The 21,574-nt window shown below is 42.1% G+C and overlaps 2 protein-coding genes across 2 annotated transcripts; one reads left to right on the top strand and one right to left on the bottom strand.

The window, feature by feature from the left end:
- Positions 1–3,743: 3,743 nt before the first annotated feature.
- On the top strand, positions 3,744–20,534 carry LOC308083733 (cell adhesion molecule CEACAM5-like). Its single transcript, XM_080426062.1, has 11 exons — positions 3,744–3,894; positions 4,152–4,263; positions 9,925–10,176; positions 10,594–10,929; positions 11,201–11,467; positions 16,476–16,757; positions 17,342–17,614; positions 18,204–18,485; positions 18,647–18,782; positions 18,913–18,984; positions 19,221–20,534. Exons 1-10 carry the CDS (start codon positions 3,826–3,828, stop codon positions 18,974–18,976), a joined length of 2,073 nt encoding a protein of 690 aa, XP_080282188.1. The 5' UTR covers positions 3,744–3,825; the 3' UTR covers positions 18,977–18,984; positions 19,221–20,534.
- Positions 14,926–16,034, bottom strand: LOC308084479 (uncharacterized protein; the record flags this gene model as incomplete). The annotated part of the gene is made up of 6 exons (XM_080427144.1): positions 15,972–16,034; positions 15,816–15,892; positions 15,675–15,722; positions 15,473–15,538; positions 15,226–15,387; positions 14,926–15,122 (listed from the first exon to the last, which is right to left on the bottom strand). Exons 4-6 carry the CDS (start codon positions 15,516–15,518, stop codon positions 14,926–14,928), a joined length of 405 nt encoding a protein of 134 aa, XP_080283270.1. The 5' UTR covers positions 15,519–15,538; positions 15,675–15,722; positions 15,816–15,892; positions 15,972–16,034.
- Positions 20,535–21,574: the final 1,040 nt, after the last annotated feature.

Genomic DNA, 21,574 nt, shown 5'->3' with positions numbered 1-21,574 from the left:
ACTTTTCGGCCTGAAAATCAATTTTAAGGGATCTCCATAAATGGGCATGTTACGTGACGCCCTCCGACCACCGTTCACCCACCCACATGGCAATTTGAATATAGGATAGAAATATGAATAACTAGAAAATGTGCTCCTCGGAGCACAAGTCTCCGCCAGCAGACCCGTGCTATTTTAATAGCACGGGTCGTCTTGGTAGAACGGGTCGTCTTGGTAGAATGCGCGTGGTTTTTGGTGTTCTGCAGGGGCGACTGAATATGTAGTGTCTGCATCTAAAAGATGTTCTTCTTGAAGCAATGTGTCATATGGGAGTTGTCGTAATTGACTGATTTGTTCAAATGCTTGTCTGTCTTCTTCATCTTCATTGTCTTGAACAGTTTCAGCAGTTTATTGGTGTGTTTGATCTATGTCAGTTTTCTCTAGTGCTACATAATGTATTTGATCAAGGCGGCCAATTGTTACAGTATTAAGACTTCGGCCTTGTTGTGGGATCAATTCAACTCTATAGTCCTCTTCTGTGTTACTGTTGTAGATGAGTATGCTTTCTTAGCTTTGGCCTTCTGCGCCTTTGCTTGACCAATGTTAGGTGTTCTCAGAGGGACACACACACGGACGGACGGGTGATTTGGACTGGAAGGTACTGTTCCAATGAAGACTGATTGATCCTGTCTTACCTCACTTCAAAAAGCGTAAACGGCTTTTTGAAGTGACACACCTATTTATAGGATTTTATTTCGTCATGCGTCCCTCTAGCCAATCAAAGGCATTGGTGTCAACATATTGACACGTGTCACGTGGAGCTTGACCAATGTTAGCTTGGCTAACAATGTTTGCTCACACACGGCGGGACGAAGCCTCTAGTTGTCTCCACCTACGGCGGAGACAACTAGAGAATGTGCTCCTCGGAGCACAGGTCTCCGCCAGTACTGTTCCTGATTAATCCTGTCTTACCTATTTATATTACATATTGTCACGTGTCACTTGACCAATGTTAGCTTGATCCCGTTAGCTTGACCAATGTTACCTCACTTCAAAAAACATAAATGCTTTTTTGAAGTGACACACCTATTTATAGGATTTTATTTCGTCATGCGTCTCGCTAGCCAATCAAAAGCATTGGTGACAACATATTGTCACGTGTCACGTGAAGCTTGACCAATGTTAGCTTGGCTGGGGGGGGGGGGACACACGAAAACATACTCTCCACCTCTGGCGGAGACAATAACCTGCTCTGATTGAAGGCTCTGGCAGCCGGAGGATTAAAGGAAATGTGCACTTGTGAGAACCGCTTTACATCCATATTTATTTATGGAGTCCTGCTATTTCCACCTCTGTGTAAAAACAAAAAGTGGAAAAATGAATTATACACCCTTCTTCTGCCTGCAGTATACGTCATGATTATACCATGGCATTAGCTGGCGGCAAAACAAAGGAATATTCGATTGAACGGCATGATCCACCTCAACCTCAGAAGTTCTTTGGTATTAGGCTAGCTAATCACCTACAGAACATGATGTCATCTAGCTTTGTTGTTGGATCCCGAACATAGACTGTATAAAAGAATGGACAGCGTTACACCCATAGACTTTCTATATCACGTCATATCGCGTCATATCCTATGCAACCGGAAATGAATGCCATTGGTTGGGTAGCTTGTCAATCAAGAGCGGGGGCAGGGAATGAATGCTATTGGTTGTGTAGCTTGTCAATCAAATCATCCCGCCCCTCCTAGAGCATACCGTATCACTTTCTTCTGACACCAGCAGGAGTAAAACAGGGAAACTACAGGCCATTCATTTGAACTGTCACTTCCTATATAGACTCAATTTCAAAGGCGGATGCTGGGTCCTTGGTCCCTAATCAAAGTAGTGATTACTTGAAATTACTTGAAAATTTTTCGTATACTAGACCGGTGCCTACTCGGGAATGATGCAAGTCGACAACGATGCAAGTTGGGACTGCATGCCTCATCCGGTTATGCAGTACCCGTTATCAGAGACCCATTGTACCCATTTGTCTGTCTGTGTCCCTGTTATGCTCATATGGAGTTCTGTGTGCCATGCCCAAATATGGAGTCCAGGCCAGTCTTTGATGTTCGTACTATGACATCATGTTTTTTTTTGTTGAATATATTTTTTTCCTTCATATTTTTTCACAACAGTATACATACAACCCCCCCACCTCCCCCCGCCTCCCCACATACAAACCCAAATACATAAAGGACAGCACAGATAAAAAATAATCAAAACATAATCAAAAATAAAGGTACAAAAAAGAAAAGAAAAGGAACAACAAGAAGAGACACATCTGTTGTAAAAACATTAAGTCGCTTAGATCTAGACCGAGATAGCAATAGATAACTACCTATAACATCTCTGATACAGGTAGGGACAACGATTCCATTTAGTCCAAATAAGGTTGCCAAATCTTCAAAAAAGTGTTAAACCCATTTCTTAAACTATGAATAATCTTCTCAAGAGGGACACAACTGTTCATTTCTGAGAACCATCTCGCAATGCCAAGGGGGGAGTCAGACTTCCATGTTATTGCAATACATTTCCTAGCCACTCCAAGTGCCACCTCTATGAATTAAATTTTGTGTTTTCTTAGTTTTGCACTGATCTATGATCAGGGTTTATTAGCGAGGCTCGCGAGGAGGAGGAGGAGAAGGAGGACGCGGCGCTGCGAGGCGGGGATTTATTACGCGAGGCTCGCGAGGAGGAGGAGGAGGAGCCTCCTCCTCCTCCTCCTCGCGAGCCTCGCGTAATAAACCGTCCTCCTTCTCCTCCGAGGAGGAGGAGAAGGAGAACGCGGCGCCCCACGAGGCGGGGCTTTGATGCGATGCCGACGCGGACCTGTCTTTTGTTGTTCCCCCCCACATAGCAACCAGGAAGCTACGCCAGGGGAACGCTGAACACGCGTTCACACGCACACGCTTGTCCATGACGGAGGCGCGCCGACTCAGCAGAGCTTGAGGCCGAGGAGGCGCGCCCTCGCGCGCCCTCGCGCCTCCAGGCGCGAGTGCCCGCGCTGACCGGCCGATGCTCTGCTGAGTCGACACAGCGCCGTTCGAGTTGTAAACCGATAGGGACAGAATAGTTCTTTTCATGGATCACTGTGTGTGTGTGTGTGTGTGTGTGTGTGTGTGTGCGCGTGTGTGTGCGCTTGTGTGTGTGTGTGTGTGTGTGTGTGTGTGTGTGTGACTGTGTGTGTGTGGTCGTGGCCATATATGTTTGTGCACAAGCCTGGCTTGTGGCTCCCTCTAGTGTTGCTTCTACAGAATTGCTGGGTGGGTGGTAAAAACGAGCGCGCTTTCTTCAATCGTCCTGGTTCTCCAATCATACTGTAACATATACATCCTTCAGACATCATGCCTCTGGATATGATGCTTGTGGTGCAGGAAGGAATTTACCCCAATCCAAACCTTTAATTAGTCTTTGGTATGACCCGGCCAGGGGATTGAACCCTGACCTCCCAATCTCAGGGCACACTCTAACCACAAGTCCACTGAGCTGCACGGTCCAGTCTGATTAAAATGATATCAAGTATCTGAATCAAGCAACTTAAAAACTGTCTGTGTTGCACATAAAAGCCTGAGTAGACACTCAGAAGACACTCCCCCAGAATTGTTTTAAAGGGAAATACCAGTTTAAGCTGTAGCCAAATCCCCTCCAGCATTGATGCACAACATGCGCATGTGTACCTGCTGTTGCACAGCTTTTGGAAGAAACCATTACTTTAGGGAAACGGGGTGTGTGAACTAGTTTGCCTATGTGTAGTTAAACTAGCAAAGGGACTCAATGAGTTGAGAGACAGCAAGAGAAGATGGATGGAATTGGTGACAGAGGAAAATGGAAGAAAAAAGCCTCTATTATTGACACATTAGTCTTCTTGGTGAGAGTCTATAACAACAATTTGCTTAATCCACAGATCTATTTTGTAAAATTATTTCTATTATGTATCTATTTTGAAAAAATAAAACAAAATAATAATAATAATAATAATAATAATAATAATACATTATTATTATTCATAATAAAAAACAACAATTCTGTTATTATTATTATTTTAGCTGAGGTTAACATTCAAGGAGTGATTGTAAATGGGCTAGGGCTACTGCTGGTATTTCTGTCTGTCTGTTTGTTCTGCAGTTAATCCTCACTTCTGGCGTACCTTCATCACAACCTTTAGAGAAGACCTGCAGTCCTGGGGATTACATCAGTGACATTGGGACCTGTTGCAACAACAACAAGTGCCATCCAGGTACTGTGGGATCTATTCTACTGCACGTTGCTGTACACATCTGTTCAACAAAACCAAGCGGCACAAATTACTTACTTTCCTGCCCACTCAATACTCAGTGTTGGAAAAGTTACTAAAACATAGTAATATATTACTTATTACATATTACTTGTTTAAAAAGTAATATAGTTACTTTACTTATTACTCCCTGCCAAAAGTAATTAGTTACTTATTACTTTAAGTTACTTTTTTTTTCTCGCCCCCAGTAATTGCATCCTTTCTCCCCAAAAGTCTGACTTTGCATTTTCAACATTAGCAGTTGTTTTTTTCTCTTTTCTGCAGCCTACTTTGTAAATTCCTCATTGTTGATTTAACTCTGAAAAGTGTTCTGTACACATGACCAGGGCCGGATCTACCATATGGGCACTTTGGGCACGTGCCCAGGGGCCCTTGAGCATGAAATGGGCCCCTGAGCCCGAGTTTTTTTTTTTTTTTTAGCTCCGCGAAAATATCACCCATTCTCTTGATCATGATATGATTATCCAATAGGAATTAAAGTCGTCATGAAAATGGAAAATTTTGCTAAATTTAGCTCAGAGACGAGGGTGACCCTTTCAAATAATATTTGATGACGAAGATCAAGGGTTCGAAATAATCATATTATGATTATTTCGAACCCTTGATCTTCGTCATCATGCAGTACGTTTGCGTTTTCAGGAAGTAATAAAAAATCGAATGTGATGGACTTTTGATGTAAAAATACACAAAAAAACGTTTTGAGTCACTTCCACCCACCGATGGAATAAAGTGAACACCAGTGACATTGCACTGACACAAAAATCACTCTCCAGTACAGGATGGAGGTCAGTCAAATTATTAAAACTCAATTTCTAATGAACGCCATGGATACATACGACTGTAGCTCTAGTTGTAAGCCCCTTTGCTGTGTTGCATTATTATATTTGTTGTTAGCAATCATATAATTGCTTGGGATGTGTAAAAGTGACCGATTGGCCAAGTCCAGAGATGCAAATTTGGGGTTCTTTATTTTAAGAATTTATCAACAGTCATTAACCCAGCTACACATTCCCATAGCCTATGACTGATCTAAACATTCCAATCGAGGTTGTACAACATAATATAAGTTACATTTCTCACCCATCACTATATTCAAAAGACCATTCAATTATTGTCTTGAATACAGACAGACCACCCACCCCTCCTCCTCTACAGTACTTGGCACCCTCCAATCTAGGACTGCCAGAACTGCAGAGGAGAACGGTTGAGGTGACCACACCCATGATTAGCACCGCTATCAATGATTCAATAAACAGAAACACGTCAGGGGGGGGGGCTCGGGAGCTTCAGTGCCCAGGGGCCCCCAGGGGTGTTAATCTTGCCCTGCACATGATGGGTCCATTTGGTTCCATTTTAATTATATTAACACTAAGACTTTTACTGTGTGAATTCATAACGTACAGACTAAATGAAAACCATTTGACTATGAATTGAATACTAAGGACCTCAATGGAAACAAGACCGCAAGGACTTTTTTGGAAGTATTTTAAATGTATTTGATGTATTTTTTGCCTAATAAAATATTCAAATTCAAACACCTGGGCTCAAACTGATAATGACTCATCATGAGACACAATCTTTGAACAACTTCTGTTGTTTATTAAAGCTCCAAACAGTGCTAGGCCAATAAGGCTACATGTGCCAGTGCATTTCAATTCCAAAAATATAGAAAAACTAACATTTCTATATGACTGACTGACGATCAAAACTGAAAGCATCAAGAGGACTCAGTCAGGACACAAAACACATTCAAACTGAAAATAATCAAATCAAAAGTGTGTGCATACAGCAGCAACCAGGTAAACAACAAAACCTCTTCATAAACTGCTATATTTCTTTGTAAACAAAATGTTTTCTAATAAAATACAAAAATAAAAAGGCTCCCATAGCAACACATATCATCGTGGGTTTCTGACAGAATGTAGGAGCAAATGCAAGTTGAAAAAAATCAATCATTCTATATGACTGCTGAAAATTTCAAAGAAAGTCAAAAGTGTGCAAAAGTGTGCATTGTTTTGTTCCACTTTTGCTTTGACAATGTAAACATAATGCTATTCTGGCTGAGCCTGAGAACTTCAGTATCCCAAGCAGGAATTGAACTCATAACCCACGATTCACCAGTCCAGTTAACAACCCCCTGCACCAACCTACTTTCCTCAATGGAGGAAGTTGTGGCATGATATAAATAATATAATATATATATATATTGAAAATAGCCGACCTACAAGCTTACGGCGTGTCTTCATCGGTTAACAAGTCGCTTATAATAAGCAGACATGGCAACACTGTTTGATCCGGTTTAAGGCCCGCCCTTCCGCAGCTGATAATTCACACATAGACAAGTGTGCAACGTTTCCGTATCCGCTCTAGACCGGATCAGCAGCCTGCATAGAAACTCGATCCCAACCAGTCTACCATCTCACAACACAAATGGAGAGGTGTCCCTTTTGGAACCTCAACCTCTTAGGTACTACTCACGGCCAAAGCACTGCTCCACTTCTCTCCCAACTTGCTACAAAAATCACTCATGCAAAAGTATAGAAGTACTTCTATTTTATTTTCCACCTTCACATGTGTCTCCTTTTATAATAATCATAAAGTGCTCTATATTTCATCTCGCAATTTACTTCCGGGTGTTCCGTTTTGAACAGCCAATCATCTGCGAGATAGTGAGCACGGAGAGGGAGAGAGAGAGAGAGAGAGAGAGGGGTGAGAGAGAGAGCGCGAGAGAAAGAGGGACGTGCAAGACAGTGACACAGACAGAGAGGGGAGAGAGAGGGAGAGAGAGAGAGAGAGGGGTGAGAGAGAGCTCGAGAGAGAGGGAGGGAGGGAGGGAGGGAGGGAGGGGGAGAGAGAGAGACAAGGAGAGCATGTGTGTGTGTGTGTGTGTGTGTGTGTGTGTGTGTGTGTGTGTGTGTGTGTGTGTGTGTGTGTGTGTGTGTGTGTGTGTGTGTGTGTGTGCAGTGGTGTAAAGTAATTAAGTACATTTACTCAAGTACTGTACTTAAGTACAATTTTGAGGTACTTTTACTTTTCTGGAGTATTTCCAATTGTCTATACTTTTACTTCTACTCCACTACATATCAGAGGCAAATATTGTACTTTTACTCCACTACAATTATTTGAAAACTTTAGTTACTAATTACTTTCCAGATATAAATTATTATTATTATTATTTATTATTATTATTATAAAACATAGATTAACCACGTTAGCCCTATTTTATACCTAGACTATTTGAAAATAGCCGATCTACAAGCTCACAACGCGTCGCATTATGAGCTTGTAGATCTGCTATTTTCAAATATTTTAGTACTTTTACTTTTGGTACTTTAAGTACATTTTGATGCCAATACTTTTGTACTTTTACTCAAGTACATTTTGAATTCTGGACTTTCACTTGTAACAAAGTATTTATATAATGCAGTATTGATACTTTTACTTAAGTAAAACATTTGAGTACTTTTTCCACCACTGTGTGTGTGTGTGTGTGTGTGTGTGTGTGTGTGTGTGTGTGTGTGTGTGTGTGTGTGTGTGTGTGTGTGTGTGTGTGAGAGAGAGAGCGCGAGAGAAAGAGGGAGAGAGGGAGGGAGGGAGAGAGGGAGGGAGGGGGAGGGAGAGAGGGAGGGAGGGGGAGAGAGAGATGATGAAGGAACGACACACAGCTGTGCGCAATGACTGCACAGACAGACAGACAGGAGAAGCACAGGCTGCACAGCTGATTTTCAGCGTTCGCTGTTGTGATAACTATTAAAGTTTCTAAAACGTAACTTTCAAGTGACGTTTATAGGGGGAAACATGATGAAAGCATTTGTTTTCGCATTGGTAGGTCAGGAAAAAAATTATAATACTATAATAAAATTAAAATTACATTAAAAATATATATCTTTTTTTTTAAACTACATTCAAATGGCAATTTTAGCATTCGATTTACAAAAGAGAGAGACACAGACACGGAGAGAAAAAAATACTCGGGGGGTGGGGGGGGGGCACAACACGGCCGACTACACCAGACTTTTCATAGCGAGCGTATGCGTGGTGCGCACAGCGCGTTTGTTTAGATCCAAGTGATTATCAATGATACCGGCTACACCAGGCGCGCGGATACGCTGTTATATTATCTTATTAATTCATTCGAACTCTGTAGAACTTCTCCGTGTTGTGTGTGTGTGTGTGTGTGTGTGTGTGTGTGTGTGTGTGTGTGTGTGTGTGTGAGAGAGAGACACACACACTGCAGGCAAAGGGGCGGGGGGCCGGGTGAAGTCAAGGCACAGACGGGTCGCCTATGTTGTTTACGGACAAAGGATGTTATGAGACAACAAAAATTAAACCTGCCTTAACAGTTGCGTGCATTAGCACACAATGAGGCTAAAGGAAACATTCTGTCTAAATCACTAAATCTCCAGTTTGCTAATTCACTACTTCTACTACTACTTCCCTATTTGAAACTTTCAATTTCTCTAAATATTATACACTTTCACGCCAGCATACCCAGCCAGCACGCCCATTGCGTCCACTTGGGTCCCACTTGGGTCCCAACTGGGATGCCCATGTGGGATATAAGTGGGTTCTATCTGGGCCTTAGGTGGGTCCCACCTAGGCAATTCTATGTGGGACCAAGGTGGGTCCTAACAAGGTTGCCCATGTGGGCTATAGGTGGGTCCTACCTGGGCACTAGGTGGGCCCCAACTAGGCAACTCTATGTGGGACTGAGGTGGGTCCTAACTGGGTTTGCCCATGTGGGCTTTAAGTGGGTACTACCTGGGCCCTAGGTGGGCCCCAATTTGGCAATTTATGTGGGGCTGACATGGGACCCATATGGTTTCAAGGTGGGCTGAACTATATGGGCCCACTTGGGCTTTCCCGTGTGGGCTATACGTGGGTTCTACCTGGGCCTTAGGTGGGCCCCACCTAGGAAATTATATGTGGGACCGAGGTGGGTCCCAACTGGGTTGCCGATGTGGGCTTTAGGTGGGTTCTACCTGGGCCCTAGGTGGAACCCAACTAGGCAATTTTATGTGGGACCGAACCTTATTGGACAGACAGGGGGACAAACACACAGGGACAGAGACAGAGGGGAGCACAGGACACTCAGTGTTGCCATGTCCTCTGATTATAAGCGAATTTGCCTTACTTTTCACCACAGTGTTGCCATGTCCCACAATTCTAAACGACTTTGCCCTACTTTCACGCAATACTCTCGCTCACACTGTGAGGTGGCTGTAAGGTGGATCTGCGATGCGAAGTGTACGACGCGTCACGCTAGATTCTTCTTCTAGTTATAAACAATTTTCAGCAATACCTGTGACAGCATGTTGCTGTGGACATATCATTTTCAAATTCAAACACAAAGTTGCTTTATATAATTACTTTTCAAAGCAAAATCTATTATCAACTAAAGATTGTAGTTGAAATTGAGAATCGTTTACAACAAAGGTAGTGCTATTTGAATAGGTGAAATGCTACTTTAAGCTTAGGCTTAAACCGACTTTTAAGCCGTCTCAGAGTCATAATGGACTTGTGTCTGTTATTAGCTGATCCTTCTTGTGCATAAACTGAAGCTTTATTTTTTATTGGATGTGTATGTGCTTTGCTTCTGGTTAGATCCTCTCATGCTGAAGCCTGCCAGAGTGGTGGTGAGATACGGAGATTCAGTTTCAGTCAACTGCAGTACACCTTCTCCTGACCACGATGGGATGGGTTGGGAGGCCCTGGTTGGGGGCACAGATTTGATGGAGAATGTCACTTATGTCACTTGGACAGTGGAAAGCTTGACACAATGGACAATAGATCCCTTCTGCTACATTAATTTTGGTACAGAACAACCTTCGAAGGAGCTACCTGTCACTTTGTATAGTAAGTACCAATAGCATATACTTATGAAACCATTTATACAGTACTTTCAGATGAACAATAAGCATGGCAGGGTTGGCTTAGATATGTGAAAATTATAGATTGATCAACCCATCTACTATCACAGATGTATAGTACATCTGTGATATTTAACCATTTAAACCCTATATATGTCATTGACTAGAGTCCCCCAGGGGTCTATATTAGCCCCCCTCCTTTTTTTCTCCTTTTACATCTACACCAAATCTTTTTGCTGAAAATAGCCGATATACAAGCTCACAACGATTTGCAATGCAACATGTGAGCCTGTATCTGTACATATGATATTAATGCCAAATGTTTGCCCTAAAATAGAGGCACTAGGGTTCATGTGATTAACTTTAAATGAATCATTATTATTCTTATTGTTTTTATCTATAGAGACTCCAGATGATGTGAACATCTCTCAGGTGAATGGAACTGGGCCAATGTTAGAAGGCACAGAGTATCAGCTACAGTGTAAAATCATCAAGGTTGCGCCACTGCAGAACCTGACTGTGAAGTGGTACCTCCAAAACAAATCCATCCCAGTAATACCACATGCGTTTGATGCAACTGATGGTCTCCCTAAGGATGCAATTCACACGATCAGCATCATTCCTAGTAGAACTGATCATTTGGCACAGTACCAATGTGCGGCCCAGCTCGACTTGGGACCGGATGGACCACAGCCACCTCCTACTAAGACTTCATCACCTTTGACTGTTTCTGTGCTCTGTAGGTCAATTTACCTGTCATCACGCAATGTTTACACAGACTCAGCAATATTAGAATATGATTCATTATTTTTGAAATAATGACTGAATGATGGTGACATTAAATGCTATAACTTGGTTTGTTTGTAGATAAGCATGTGATCCAAGACTGTCTAAGTCATTCCAGAGTATTATCCACAGAGTGAACAAGGCTTAATTAAACAAATACATTTTTGATATCCTTGATCAATTCTTGGACCCTGTGTCCCCTGCTTTCCCCTAATCCCTTTCAGATGCCCCGGAGTTTAAACAGGGAAATAACACTGTGGATTTTGAACCGGGCGCTGACGTGAAGCTGACCTGCATTGCTGAGGGCAACCCTCCTCCTACAGTCCGGTGGACCAACGCGGATGGGAATAATGTTCTCACCGCCACTGGGGAGCGCCAGAGCACTATTGTTAATATCAGAGGAGCCACGTCTACCCACGCTAAGGTTTACGTCTGTGTTGCCACGAATGAGGTTGGGAGCGTGACCAGGACCACCACACTGAATATGAGAGGTATTATTATTATTGACTGTGCTGCTGAGCACAACATGGAAACATAAACACTGATGTGCTGATGTGACCACAACACAGACATAGGCTACTTTGCTGTCATCTGTATGAGACAAAAAGCAGTGCAAAGCACATTTATGATTTGAAGCAGTAACCCCCCCACTGCACACAGCACGCGCACGCACGCACGCACGCACGCGCACACACACACACACACACACACACACACACACACACACACACACAGTGACACTGACACACACGCTGACTGCACTACCCAGGTAGCAAATCATGTCAGATTTCTAGTGTGACGACGTCTCCACGCCCCGCCGACCGGAGCGTCCGCTCGTCGGGACCCGACGTCTCCACGTGGCGTCCTTGATCAGCGTTTACCGTGCGCAACGCCGAGCGTCCACCCAGCATAGCGTTGGCGGGACGGGCGGACGCGCCAGCGGCCGAGTAGCGTGGCGCTGTTGTATATGATCCCCCATCCCCATATATAGCGACCCCCCTCCCCCCTGGGTGGGCGATTATTTTTTAATATAGCCTAGATATTGTATTCATATTAAGTGTGTATAGTTCAGACATTTAACCCATACTTTGTAAGGTGCTCCTTTATCCCTGTCCAGCAAACCTCTTTGCCAAAAATAGCTGATCTACAAGCTCACAACATGTCTGCAAGGCGTTGTGAGCGTGTAGATCTGCTATTCCCCCAATAGAGAGGCAAGGGTTCAAGTGGTTATGTATAAATACAGTACCTAACAAAGATTGGCACACAGCCCTCCAAATCCCTGCTGAAGACCCCTAGCCCAATGTAATAATGCAGCACAGATGTTAAAGGGATACTTCACTTTCGGGCCGGGGACACATTTAAAAAAAATATTAAAAATAAATGAAAAAAGTTATGGAAAATTCATGGCCCCCTCACACATTAGTAGGACACTCTAATGCGTGAGGGGGCCATGAATTTTCCATAACTTTTTTCATTTATTTTTAATATTTTTTTTAAATGTGTCCCCGGCCCTAAAGTGAAGTATCCCTTTAACTTTGTTGTTTTCGTTTTATTAGAAAAGGTACACAAATTAAGCAATACATATCCATAATGAAACAAACTTTATTAATTTAAAATATATTTTCATATATACACAAATGCTATGTTGTTGTTTACCAAAGGGACTCCGTATCGTGGAATTTAATGTCATCATAAAACACTGTTTTTATATATCGGTAGTCCAGGATAGTGGTTCTCAAGGCATTCAAAATGGACCATTACAGGTCTGCAACTCCGAGAGCATACAAATGGGTCAATTTGGTTCCATTTGCACACTCTCAGAGACTATGAGACAGAGTTATGGGGGTCAAAACTTTGACCTGGTCTAGGCTCTCCAAAATGGAGCTTGGCAAAGTGACTTGGCTCTATACACAGTGTTACTGCAAGTTCTACTGCCATGAGTTACCCTTAGTTCAGCGGTTCTGAAATTGGGGGTCCGGGGATGCTCCCTAAATTAACACTGACAATGTTATAGTGTAGATTGGGGTCCCCAGAGGTAAAACTCATATCAAGCTGGGGAGGGAGGGCCGGGGGTCCTTGAAATGACAGGGTATGGTACCCCGCGGCCATGCAAGGACCCCCAGAAGAGAAGAGTTGTGTCAAAAAAGCTTTCCATTACTTTCAAGATACATATTTTTTAAATGTTCAAAAGTAGCAGATATACAAGCTGTACATTTCTCCCACACTAAGTGATGTGCTTCAACAGATGTGTGAAAAATGGTTATACAATTAATATGCCAAAGAAAGGAGAGCAGTGAAACTGGAAGTGCAAATTCCATTGATGTGTTAATTCTGTGAAATCCTGTGCGATTCCGTGAAAACTGAATCCATAGGCTCAGTGTAAGTGAGATGTGCTGGAGTGATGTCAGGTCTAGTTATAGCTCTGCCACAGGGCCAGCTGGTTCCTGGGTGCCAATGTGACTTTCCTATCATGTAGCTGTGCTCAATCATCACTCTTTCATTTCATTCCAATTCAATTCAATTCAATTCAATTTTATTAAAGTGTCAAATCACAACAAGTTGTCTCAAGACACTTTACATGTAGAGAAGAGACCCGACATCCCACCCTGAGCAAGCAATTTTGCGACAGTGGCAACGAAAAACTCCCTCTTAACTGGAAGAAACGTCAGGCAGACCCTAGGCTCTAGGGTGGCGGCCTTCTGCCTCGACCGTGTCGGGGGAAAGAAGAGAGAGAGAGGGAGAGACAGACAGAGGAGAGACAGAAAGAGATACAGTGCAAGTAGTAACAATAACAATAGCAGCAAATATAATAGTGTAAGATAGTATATGATAATATAATATAGTACAACAATAGTGTGTATGCAGTATATAATGGTATAATAAAAGAATGTTAAGATAATATACAGTATAGTGTAGTGGTATAGTGTATGTAGTGTAGTAGAAATCCACGGTCGTGCTCCATGGAGAGGCCCGGTCCGCAGTCACAGTTTTGAGCCGCAGCTGGGGGTCCATGGACCTGCGAAATAAAAGAAACTCCGGGGAGCAGGTCCCCGGTTGTAGAATTAGTGGCAGGCCTTACTAGAGCGTGAATCCGTACAGGGTTAATTACGATTGTACCAATGGGACACAAACCCACTTGCAGAGCTTGATCAAGGCGGGGGAAGGAGGGAGGAGGAGGCTGGCTCTTTAGTCCTTCCCCCATCGCGATCCGAAGCTCCTTTGAGGTACCGTATCATCTGCTCCTGGAACGCTGCCTCGGTCACCCCCTTACAGCTCTCAATGCACCTCATGGCCCCTGGAATAACAAAGAACAAAGTCAGAAATTGAACAAATTACTTACTGTACATTTACTATATATTTTAGTCCACATCATTCAGTACTTACTATGCACAATGTCCTTAATTTTCAATGAGCTGAATACCGTCTTCTTGAACCCAGTCCAGTTGAGTTGTTTTGCCACAGCGTTGGTCATCAGCAAGGGCATCATTCTGTACAAGGCATCCTTCACATCCTTCCCACCCTTTGTGGCTAGATGCAAGGCCTAGAATGAAAGTAAAGATCTTTAAGACAAACAGCCAACACCATGGAAATACAATGAGAAGATTTACATTGCGGTAGTTTGCAAATTAAAACTTACAATGCCCTCTCCAATGCTGCTGTCTTCAGCTAGCTGGCTCTCTAGGTGGATTAGCGCACTCAGGCTGGACAATGGGAGCCCGATGTTCTCTGGTGGGGCCAAATGGGTGGCTGCAGAGACAGTATGTGCCTTCAGATGTTTGATGTCCTCCTTGATGGAGGTCAGGTGTTGAACTACGGGAAGCAAAAAAAAGAGGGGGGGTAAATGAATACAGTTTCATGGGTTGTTTTGGTACAAACACAAACATCTTGAGCATGTACTATGAAGCTGGACTTAAGGTTAGGCGAGGCAACTTCCTAGTTTTCAGGGGATTTACTTACCAGGTATCGCCAATTGGCCGCCCAGTGTCTTAATGTCCCTGCACACCTCCTCTTGCATAGTCTCCAGTCTCTCCACAGTCCTAGTTAGCCTCTGCACCTCCCGAAATAGGTCATCGTTCTGCTTAGACAAGCGCTCATTCTGCCTGGACAACTGCTCATTCTGCCTCAGTACCTTCTTCAGGATGGCACCTACATGTGGCAAGGAAATGAGGTTTCAGTGACTTTTTCAATATAATAGAAACTGCACACTTCCGCCCACAGTGTGGTAGATACAAATCTGGTCAGAACTAACCAATGTCAGAACTGTCATCTCTGCCTGCAGAAGATGAAATGGGGCTGCCGAAGAGAGTGCGTTGTGACTGAGGCCGTACGTGCTGTGAGTGCCACCCAGGCTGTGACATCGCAGGGCTTAATGGGGTGAGACATCGCCGGGCTTGATGGGGTGATGGACAGTCTATAACACATTTAAAAATATACAATTAAATCACTGATGATTGAAAAGCAAAAATGGGAATCGAAGCGGTCACAAAAATACTAACCATCGCTACTGCTGAGCAATAGCTGGCGTTTTGTTGGCTGGGACATTCCAGGGCTTTCCAGGGCTACTAAAACACAGAATACCCGCAAAAAGGATGTTAAGACACAGAATGAATTGGCCTTTCATGAATATATACATCTCAAACACTGCAATAATGGTTAAGCACAAATGTACAAAAAAAAAAAATGTCACAAACTACCTACCACCACTAGGACTGGAAAATGTCCTTGCTGCTTGTACTGGTAGATTTCCTAAAGACAGATAAAGTAATTAGTAAGTCAAGTGTTTAACAAGCTGATTGAAATAGTCTTCAGACAAAAAAAAAAGTTAAAGCAATGCATTACTGCTCTGGTCTTTGAGGCTCTGCACACGACTGGCCCTACGGCGTGCGTCCTCATCCTCTTCCACCACACGTTTAAGCCTTGGGGTAGACAAAAAGCAGCAAATAAATCACAAGTTCCCAAATGCCATCGTTGCCCCCCATTAAAAAAAAAACACACCTCTTGTTGAGGCCCAGGTGCTGACGAGAGGTCTTTCGACTCTTTCGTGGTGGTGCGTTTTCGTCCTCGTTCTCGTCCTCCTCCTCCTCCTCCTCCCCCTCCTTATACCGTGGGTTTATTCTAGATAAAAAGCAAATACGTTTCCAAATGCCATTGCTTAGTTTAGTTCCAGCTTAGTTTAAAAAAAAAAGTTTTAAAAAATATACCTTCGTCTCCTTTTTTGATCATGGTCTGTCTCCACCGCTGAGCCCGCTGCTAGCCGGTTGAGATAGACTCTGGCTTGAACCTCAGTTTCTACCCTGGTAGGCAGGTTTCTGAAGTGTCCACAGCCCTCCTATGAGACACAGCTCAGAGAAGAAAAAAATTATACCATTTTATCATGACCAATTATATGAAGATAGGTTGAAAATGGTTGAAGTGGTCCTTTAACATTTACCATTTACATTACATAGATATTTTTCTTTCATGTGATTTTATTGTACAATTTTGCTTGTTTGTCCTCAGCCTTTCCAACGATCCTCAACGGATCTGAATGCGTTCTCCATTTGAGAACCCTGATCTGTGTGTGTATCAGTGAGGGGGTTCCGTTACCTACAATCACATGGCCATTATTTAAGAACAGAGGAGTGTATTCTATCACGACCACAGTGTTGAACAACACCGTCAACAGTACCTTCTCCCTCACTGTTGAAGACCACTACAACACTTCTGTTGAGTGTTTCAGCAAAAATGACGTGACAACAATAAATAAGACAATTATCATCCTCAAAAAAGATGAAGAAGAAGGTAAACACATGTACATTTAAAACACATATCCTATTTTGGAACATTTGTAGACTGTAAACATCTAATTTTGTCTTATATGTCTTTATTAAGCTCGGTGTGTGAAACGTTACATTATAATAGGTCCTCACTAATGTTCATTATTATTTGGCACTATTTCTGTCTACTTGGTCTGTGTCTCAGAGGAGGACTTTGGACAGTTTAGAAACCTGCCTACCAGTGATATCATTGATGGGGAATCCAAGCTAATAGAAACGGCAGGCTTTCTATTCCTGGAAAGTTAGCATGCTAATGGAAGCAATTGTTCTTACGTTAATAAAAATCTAAATAATACATCTGAAATATTGTTTTAAAAACAAATACACCTGCCTAACGATGATGTCACTGGTAGGTGGGTTTCTGAAGTGTCCGCAGCCCTCCTATGAGACACAGACCGAGTAGAAAAAATGTATACCATTTTATCATGACCAATTATATGAAGATAGGTTGAAAATGGTTGAAGTGGTCCTTTAACATTTACCATTTACATTACATAGATATTTTTCTTTCATGTGATTTATTGTACAATTTTGCTTGTTTGTCCTCAGCCTTTCCAACGATCCTCAGTGGATCTGAATGCGTTCTCCATTTGAGAACCCTGATCTGTGTGTGTATCAGTGAGGGGGTTCCGTTACCTACAATCACATGGCCATTATTTAAGAACAGAGGAGTGTATTCTATCACGACAACAGTGTTGAACAACACTGTCAACAGTACCTTCTCCCTCACTGTTGAAGACCACTACAACACTTCTGTTGAGTGTTTCAGCAAAAATGATGCGACAACAATAAATAAGACACTTATCATCCTCAAAAAAGAAGGTAAACACATTTATATTTAAAACACATATCCTATTTTGGAACATTTGTAGACTCTAAACATCTAATTTTGTCTTATATGTCTTTATTAAGCTCGGTCTGTGAAACGTTACATTATAATAGGTCCTCACTAATGCTCATTATAATTTGGCACCATTTCTGTCTACTTGGTCTGTGTCTCAGAGGAGGACTTTGGACAGTTTAGAAACCTGCCTACCAGTGACATCATTGATGGGGAATCCAAGCTAATAGAAACGGCAGGCTTTCTATTCCTGGAAAGTTAGCATGCTATAATGGAAGCCATTGTTCTTACGTTAATAAAAATCTAAATAAAACATTTGAAATATTGTTTAAAAAAAGAAAATACACCTGCCTTACGATGATGTCAATGGTAGGTGGGTTTCTGAAGTGTCCACAGCCCTCCTATGAGACACAGACCGAGTAGAACAAAATTATACCATTTTATCATGACCAATTATATGAAGATAGGTTGAAAATGGTTGAAGTGGTCCTTTAACATTTACCATTTACATTACATAGATATTTTTCTTTCATGTGATTTTATTGTACAATTTTGCTTGTTTGTCCTCAGCCTTTCCAAAGATCCTCAATGGATCTGAATGCGTTCTCCATTTGAGAACCCTGATCTGTGTGTGTATCAGTGAGGGGGTTCCGTTACCTACAATCACATGGCCATTATTTAAGAACAGAGGAGTGTATTCTATCACAACCACAGTGTTGAACAACACCGTCAACAGTACCTTCTCCCTGACTGTTGAAGACCACTACAACACTTCTGTTGAGTGTTTCAGCAAAAATGATGCGATAACAATAAATAAGACACTTATCATCCTCAAAAAAGATGAAGAAGAAGGTAAACACATTTACATTTAAAACACATATCCTATTTTGGAACATTTGTAGACTCTAAACATCTAATTTAGTCTTTAATAAAAAACTGTGATCCCTGACTCCAGCAAATAGAACATGTTATGATAGAGAAGAATAATCTCTCTCTGTCCCTGGTCCCTCTAGTTCAAACCGAAGGATTCTTCAGGATTTTTGAAGTATTGAAAGCCATCATTGTGGTTCTGACTGGTATTACCCTTTGCATTTATGTTTTGGCAAGGATATTTCCCAGGTGCAGTGATAGATTCTCTTTTCAACAGCTGTAAGTGTGTTCTTTTGTCATGTTTGCAAGAATTGCATGTTATTTTTTTAATTTTAACTGATAAATATTAAATTGCATTCATTAATAATTCACCTTAACCTAAACAATGTTTCTCAAAATGTCTACTCAGATGCAGAGAGAAGAACTCCATAGACCAGGATCAGACTGTGCAGATGGTCATGTGTGTACACTAGATCAGCAGGTATTTTGTTTGTTTGTTTGTTGTTAGTTGATCATTATTGTCCCTGCAGAGGAAATGTAATTCTGCACTTACTTCATATCCTGTACCTTTGACATTTCCTATTATTTCTATTTTCTATTTCTAGTAGTTAATTCTTATGCTTCAAAAATAGAAACCATTTTATTTAAGATTTCTCTGTGCAAAGAAAGGGCCTGGCAAAGGTTGACTCACTTGTTCAAATCAATTCTGCATTGCAGCCAAAGAAGAGGAGTTGGAGAAGACGAGACCCACCTTTGAGAGAGCATGCCACTGGGCCCCTGGGCATAAATTCAGTAGGCCCCCCTGGCACCCCCTCCCCTGGAAGAATTTGCCAATAAACCCCATACATGCCCCATCAAGTGCCCACATAGTCTATGCATGAGTCCCTTTTTACGTAAAAGTATGCAGTTTAACATGGCGAGATCTTCCAGTAAATTTATACACAAGCCGAGGCTCCAAGGGGATAATTATGCTTTGTATTGAAGGTCAACATTGACTTCCCTCTTTCTCCTGCCTTTTCTGCCTCTCTATTCACTGTAAATACAGCAGAAATGCTTAAAAAATCTTAGTTAGTTTTATTTGTCTTATAGCTTTACACCGGTTCCCTGTCTGTCAATGAACTGATTTCAATATCCTACTGTTGTCCTATAAAGCACTGAATGGTTTAGGGCCAAAATACATTTCTGAGTTATGAGTTACATAAGTATCATAAACCATCCATATCTCTAGGTCATCTGGGAGAGGTCAGCTTTTTGTCCCCCAAGTCTAAACTAAATATGGAGAAGCAGCATTCATTCAGTTTTTATGCAACACATACAAGTATCTTTTTTATTTTTATCAAGCTTTGGCAGATACAGGCTTTATGAATGATATTCAGAGAGCCTTCACTGATCTGCAGCTACTCAGGGGTACGTCTGCCACATACTTTTTTAAATCAAAGCTGAATACTTTTCTGTTTGATGCTGCCGTTTATTGATGTTTTCAATTTGCTGCACTGTATTTTTATTATCTTATTTTTTTACTTTACTTACTCTAATTTTGTATTCTTCTAACTATTTAATAACTATTATAATTGTATTCAATGCGATGCGAGAGTGCGGTCTAGCCAATGCAACCTGGGGACTCCTGAATCGCTGTCCTCCACACCCTCTTGTCTTGAGAGGTCTTGAGTTCTGCAGTTGTTAGCTCCACTGTCGCGCCACAGTGCATCTACGTAGGTGGTGCGCTTCTTGCCTATCCTGGCTGTGCCCTGGGTTGGCTCCCACAGTGTCAGTTTACTTGCCATATAGTTCCGGGTGCCTGACGCAGTGCCTCATCCTTCTCTCTCTGACCTTGTGGTAGGTCCCCGTAGAGGACCACATTTCTGATGTGGTCTGTCCATGTGACACCTAGAGCCATTCCATTCGTAGCATTCTTGTGTAGACTCTATGACAGATTTCCATACTCTCCTCATCCCATGCAGGGAAGTTGCCTGGAAATTGTATTCAAATGTCCCTTTATAATGTGTATTAATGCTCTTCATCTGTTTATGTAAAGTACTTTGAATTGCCTTGTTGTTGAAATATGCTATACAAAATAAACTTGGCTTGGCTTGTCTTTAGTCTTTGTGTAATTTGATCTGCTGTATCTGTCTCATATTAGCCATTACAATCATTAAATGTACATTATGCAGCAACATGGTTACTTGGTGCATGCATATTTTGGTTGATAACATTATGTGTCAATAAACCTTCATACAGTGTATTACTTTTAGTCCTTTTGACTACCAAGTACAGTATACACACACGCACGCACGCACGCACGCACGATTGCTGAAGGCACAAAAGGCCTCTCAAACCTGACTGTTCTTATTTTCCTTTGCAGAATTATTTATCGATAGCTTAAGCTTAGTTGGAACCTGCTGTCTAGAGGGTTAGTAGGATCACTGTCTGAGGATGCAATCAGCCTCATTCAGAATAAGGTCTTTGCACACAGCTGTGGGGCTGACATATGGTCACACCCAATGACCCTATACTCGCCATCTGATAATGTGCTTCCACCTATCTTGGTGTTGGATGAACGTTCAACCAAACATACAGATCAGGCCAAAGGACAGGATTCTCTGTATATCAGCCTTGTAAAACAGTTAACAGACATATTCATCAACATGAATTAAAAAGAACATTCACTGCTGCAGTTTTATTTTAGCACATTCAATGAACTTCAACTTGTCATCAATCTCTATCCCTAATACTTTTATGTTTTAACTCTTTCAATGGATTCTTTTAGACCCTTCTCTTGGGAAAGGCTGTGGTGCTGACGTGCTGTGGCCCCTGTTGCTGCCCCTGTCTGTTGCAATGCTCTCTCACCACGTTTGGTGAGATAACGTGACATGACCTTCTTTCTGTGTAAATGTGTGGTAAAGCTGATGTAATCGACACGGTGATAACAGCGAGAGACGTTGCGGACAAACCATAAAATCCAGACTGCTCACCAAAGAGCTGTTTGGAATTTCCCATTATCTCTCCCCCATCCTGACATCAAAGATGACAACCAGGAAGGAACGGCAGATCTTGCTAGAAAGCAGGCCTTG

This window comes from Gymnoscopelus braueri (assembly GCF_963280865.1).
Source record: "Gymnoscopelus braueri genome assembly, chromosome: 4".
NCBI lineage: Eukaryota > Metazoa > Chordata > Actinopteri > Myctophiformes > Myctophidae > Gymnoscopelus > Gymnoscopelus braueri.
This window is presented reverse-complemented; position numbering and strand designations above follow the sequence as displayed.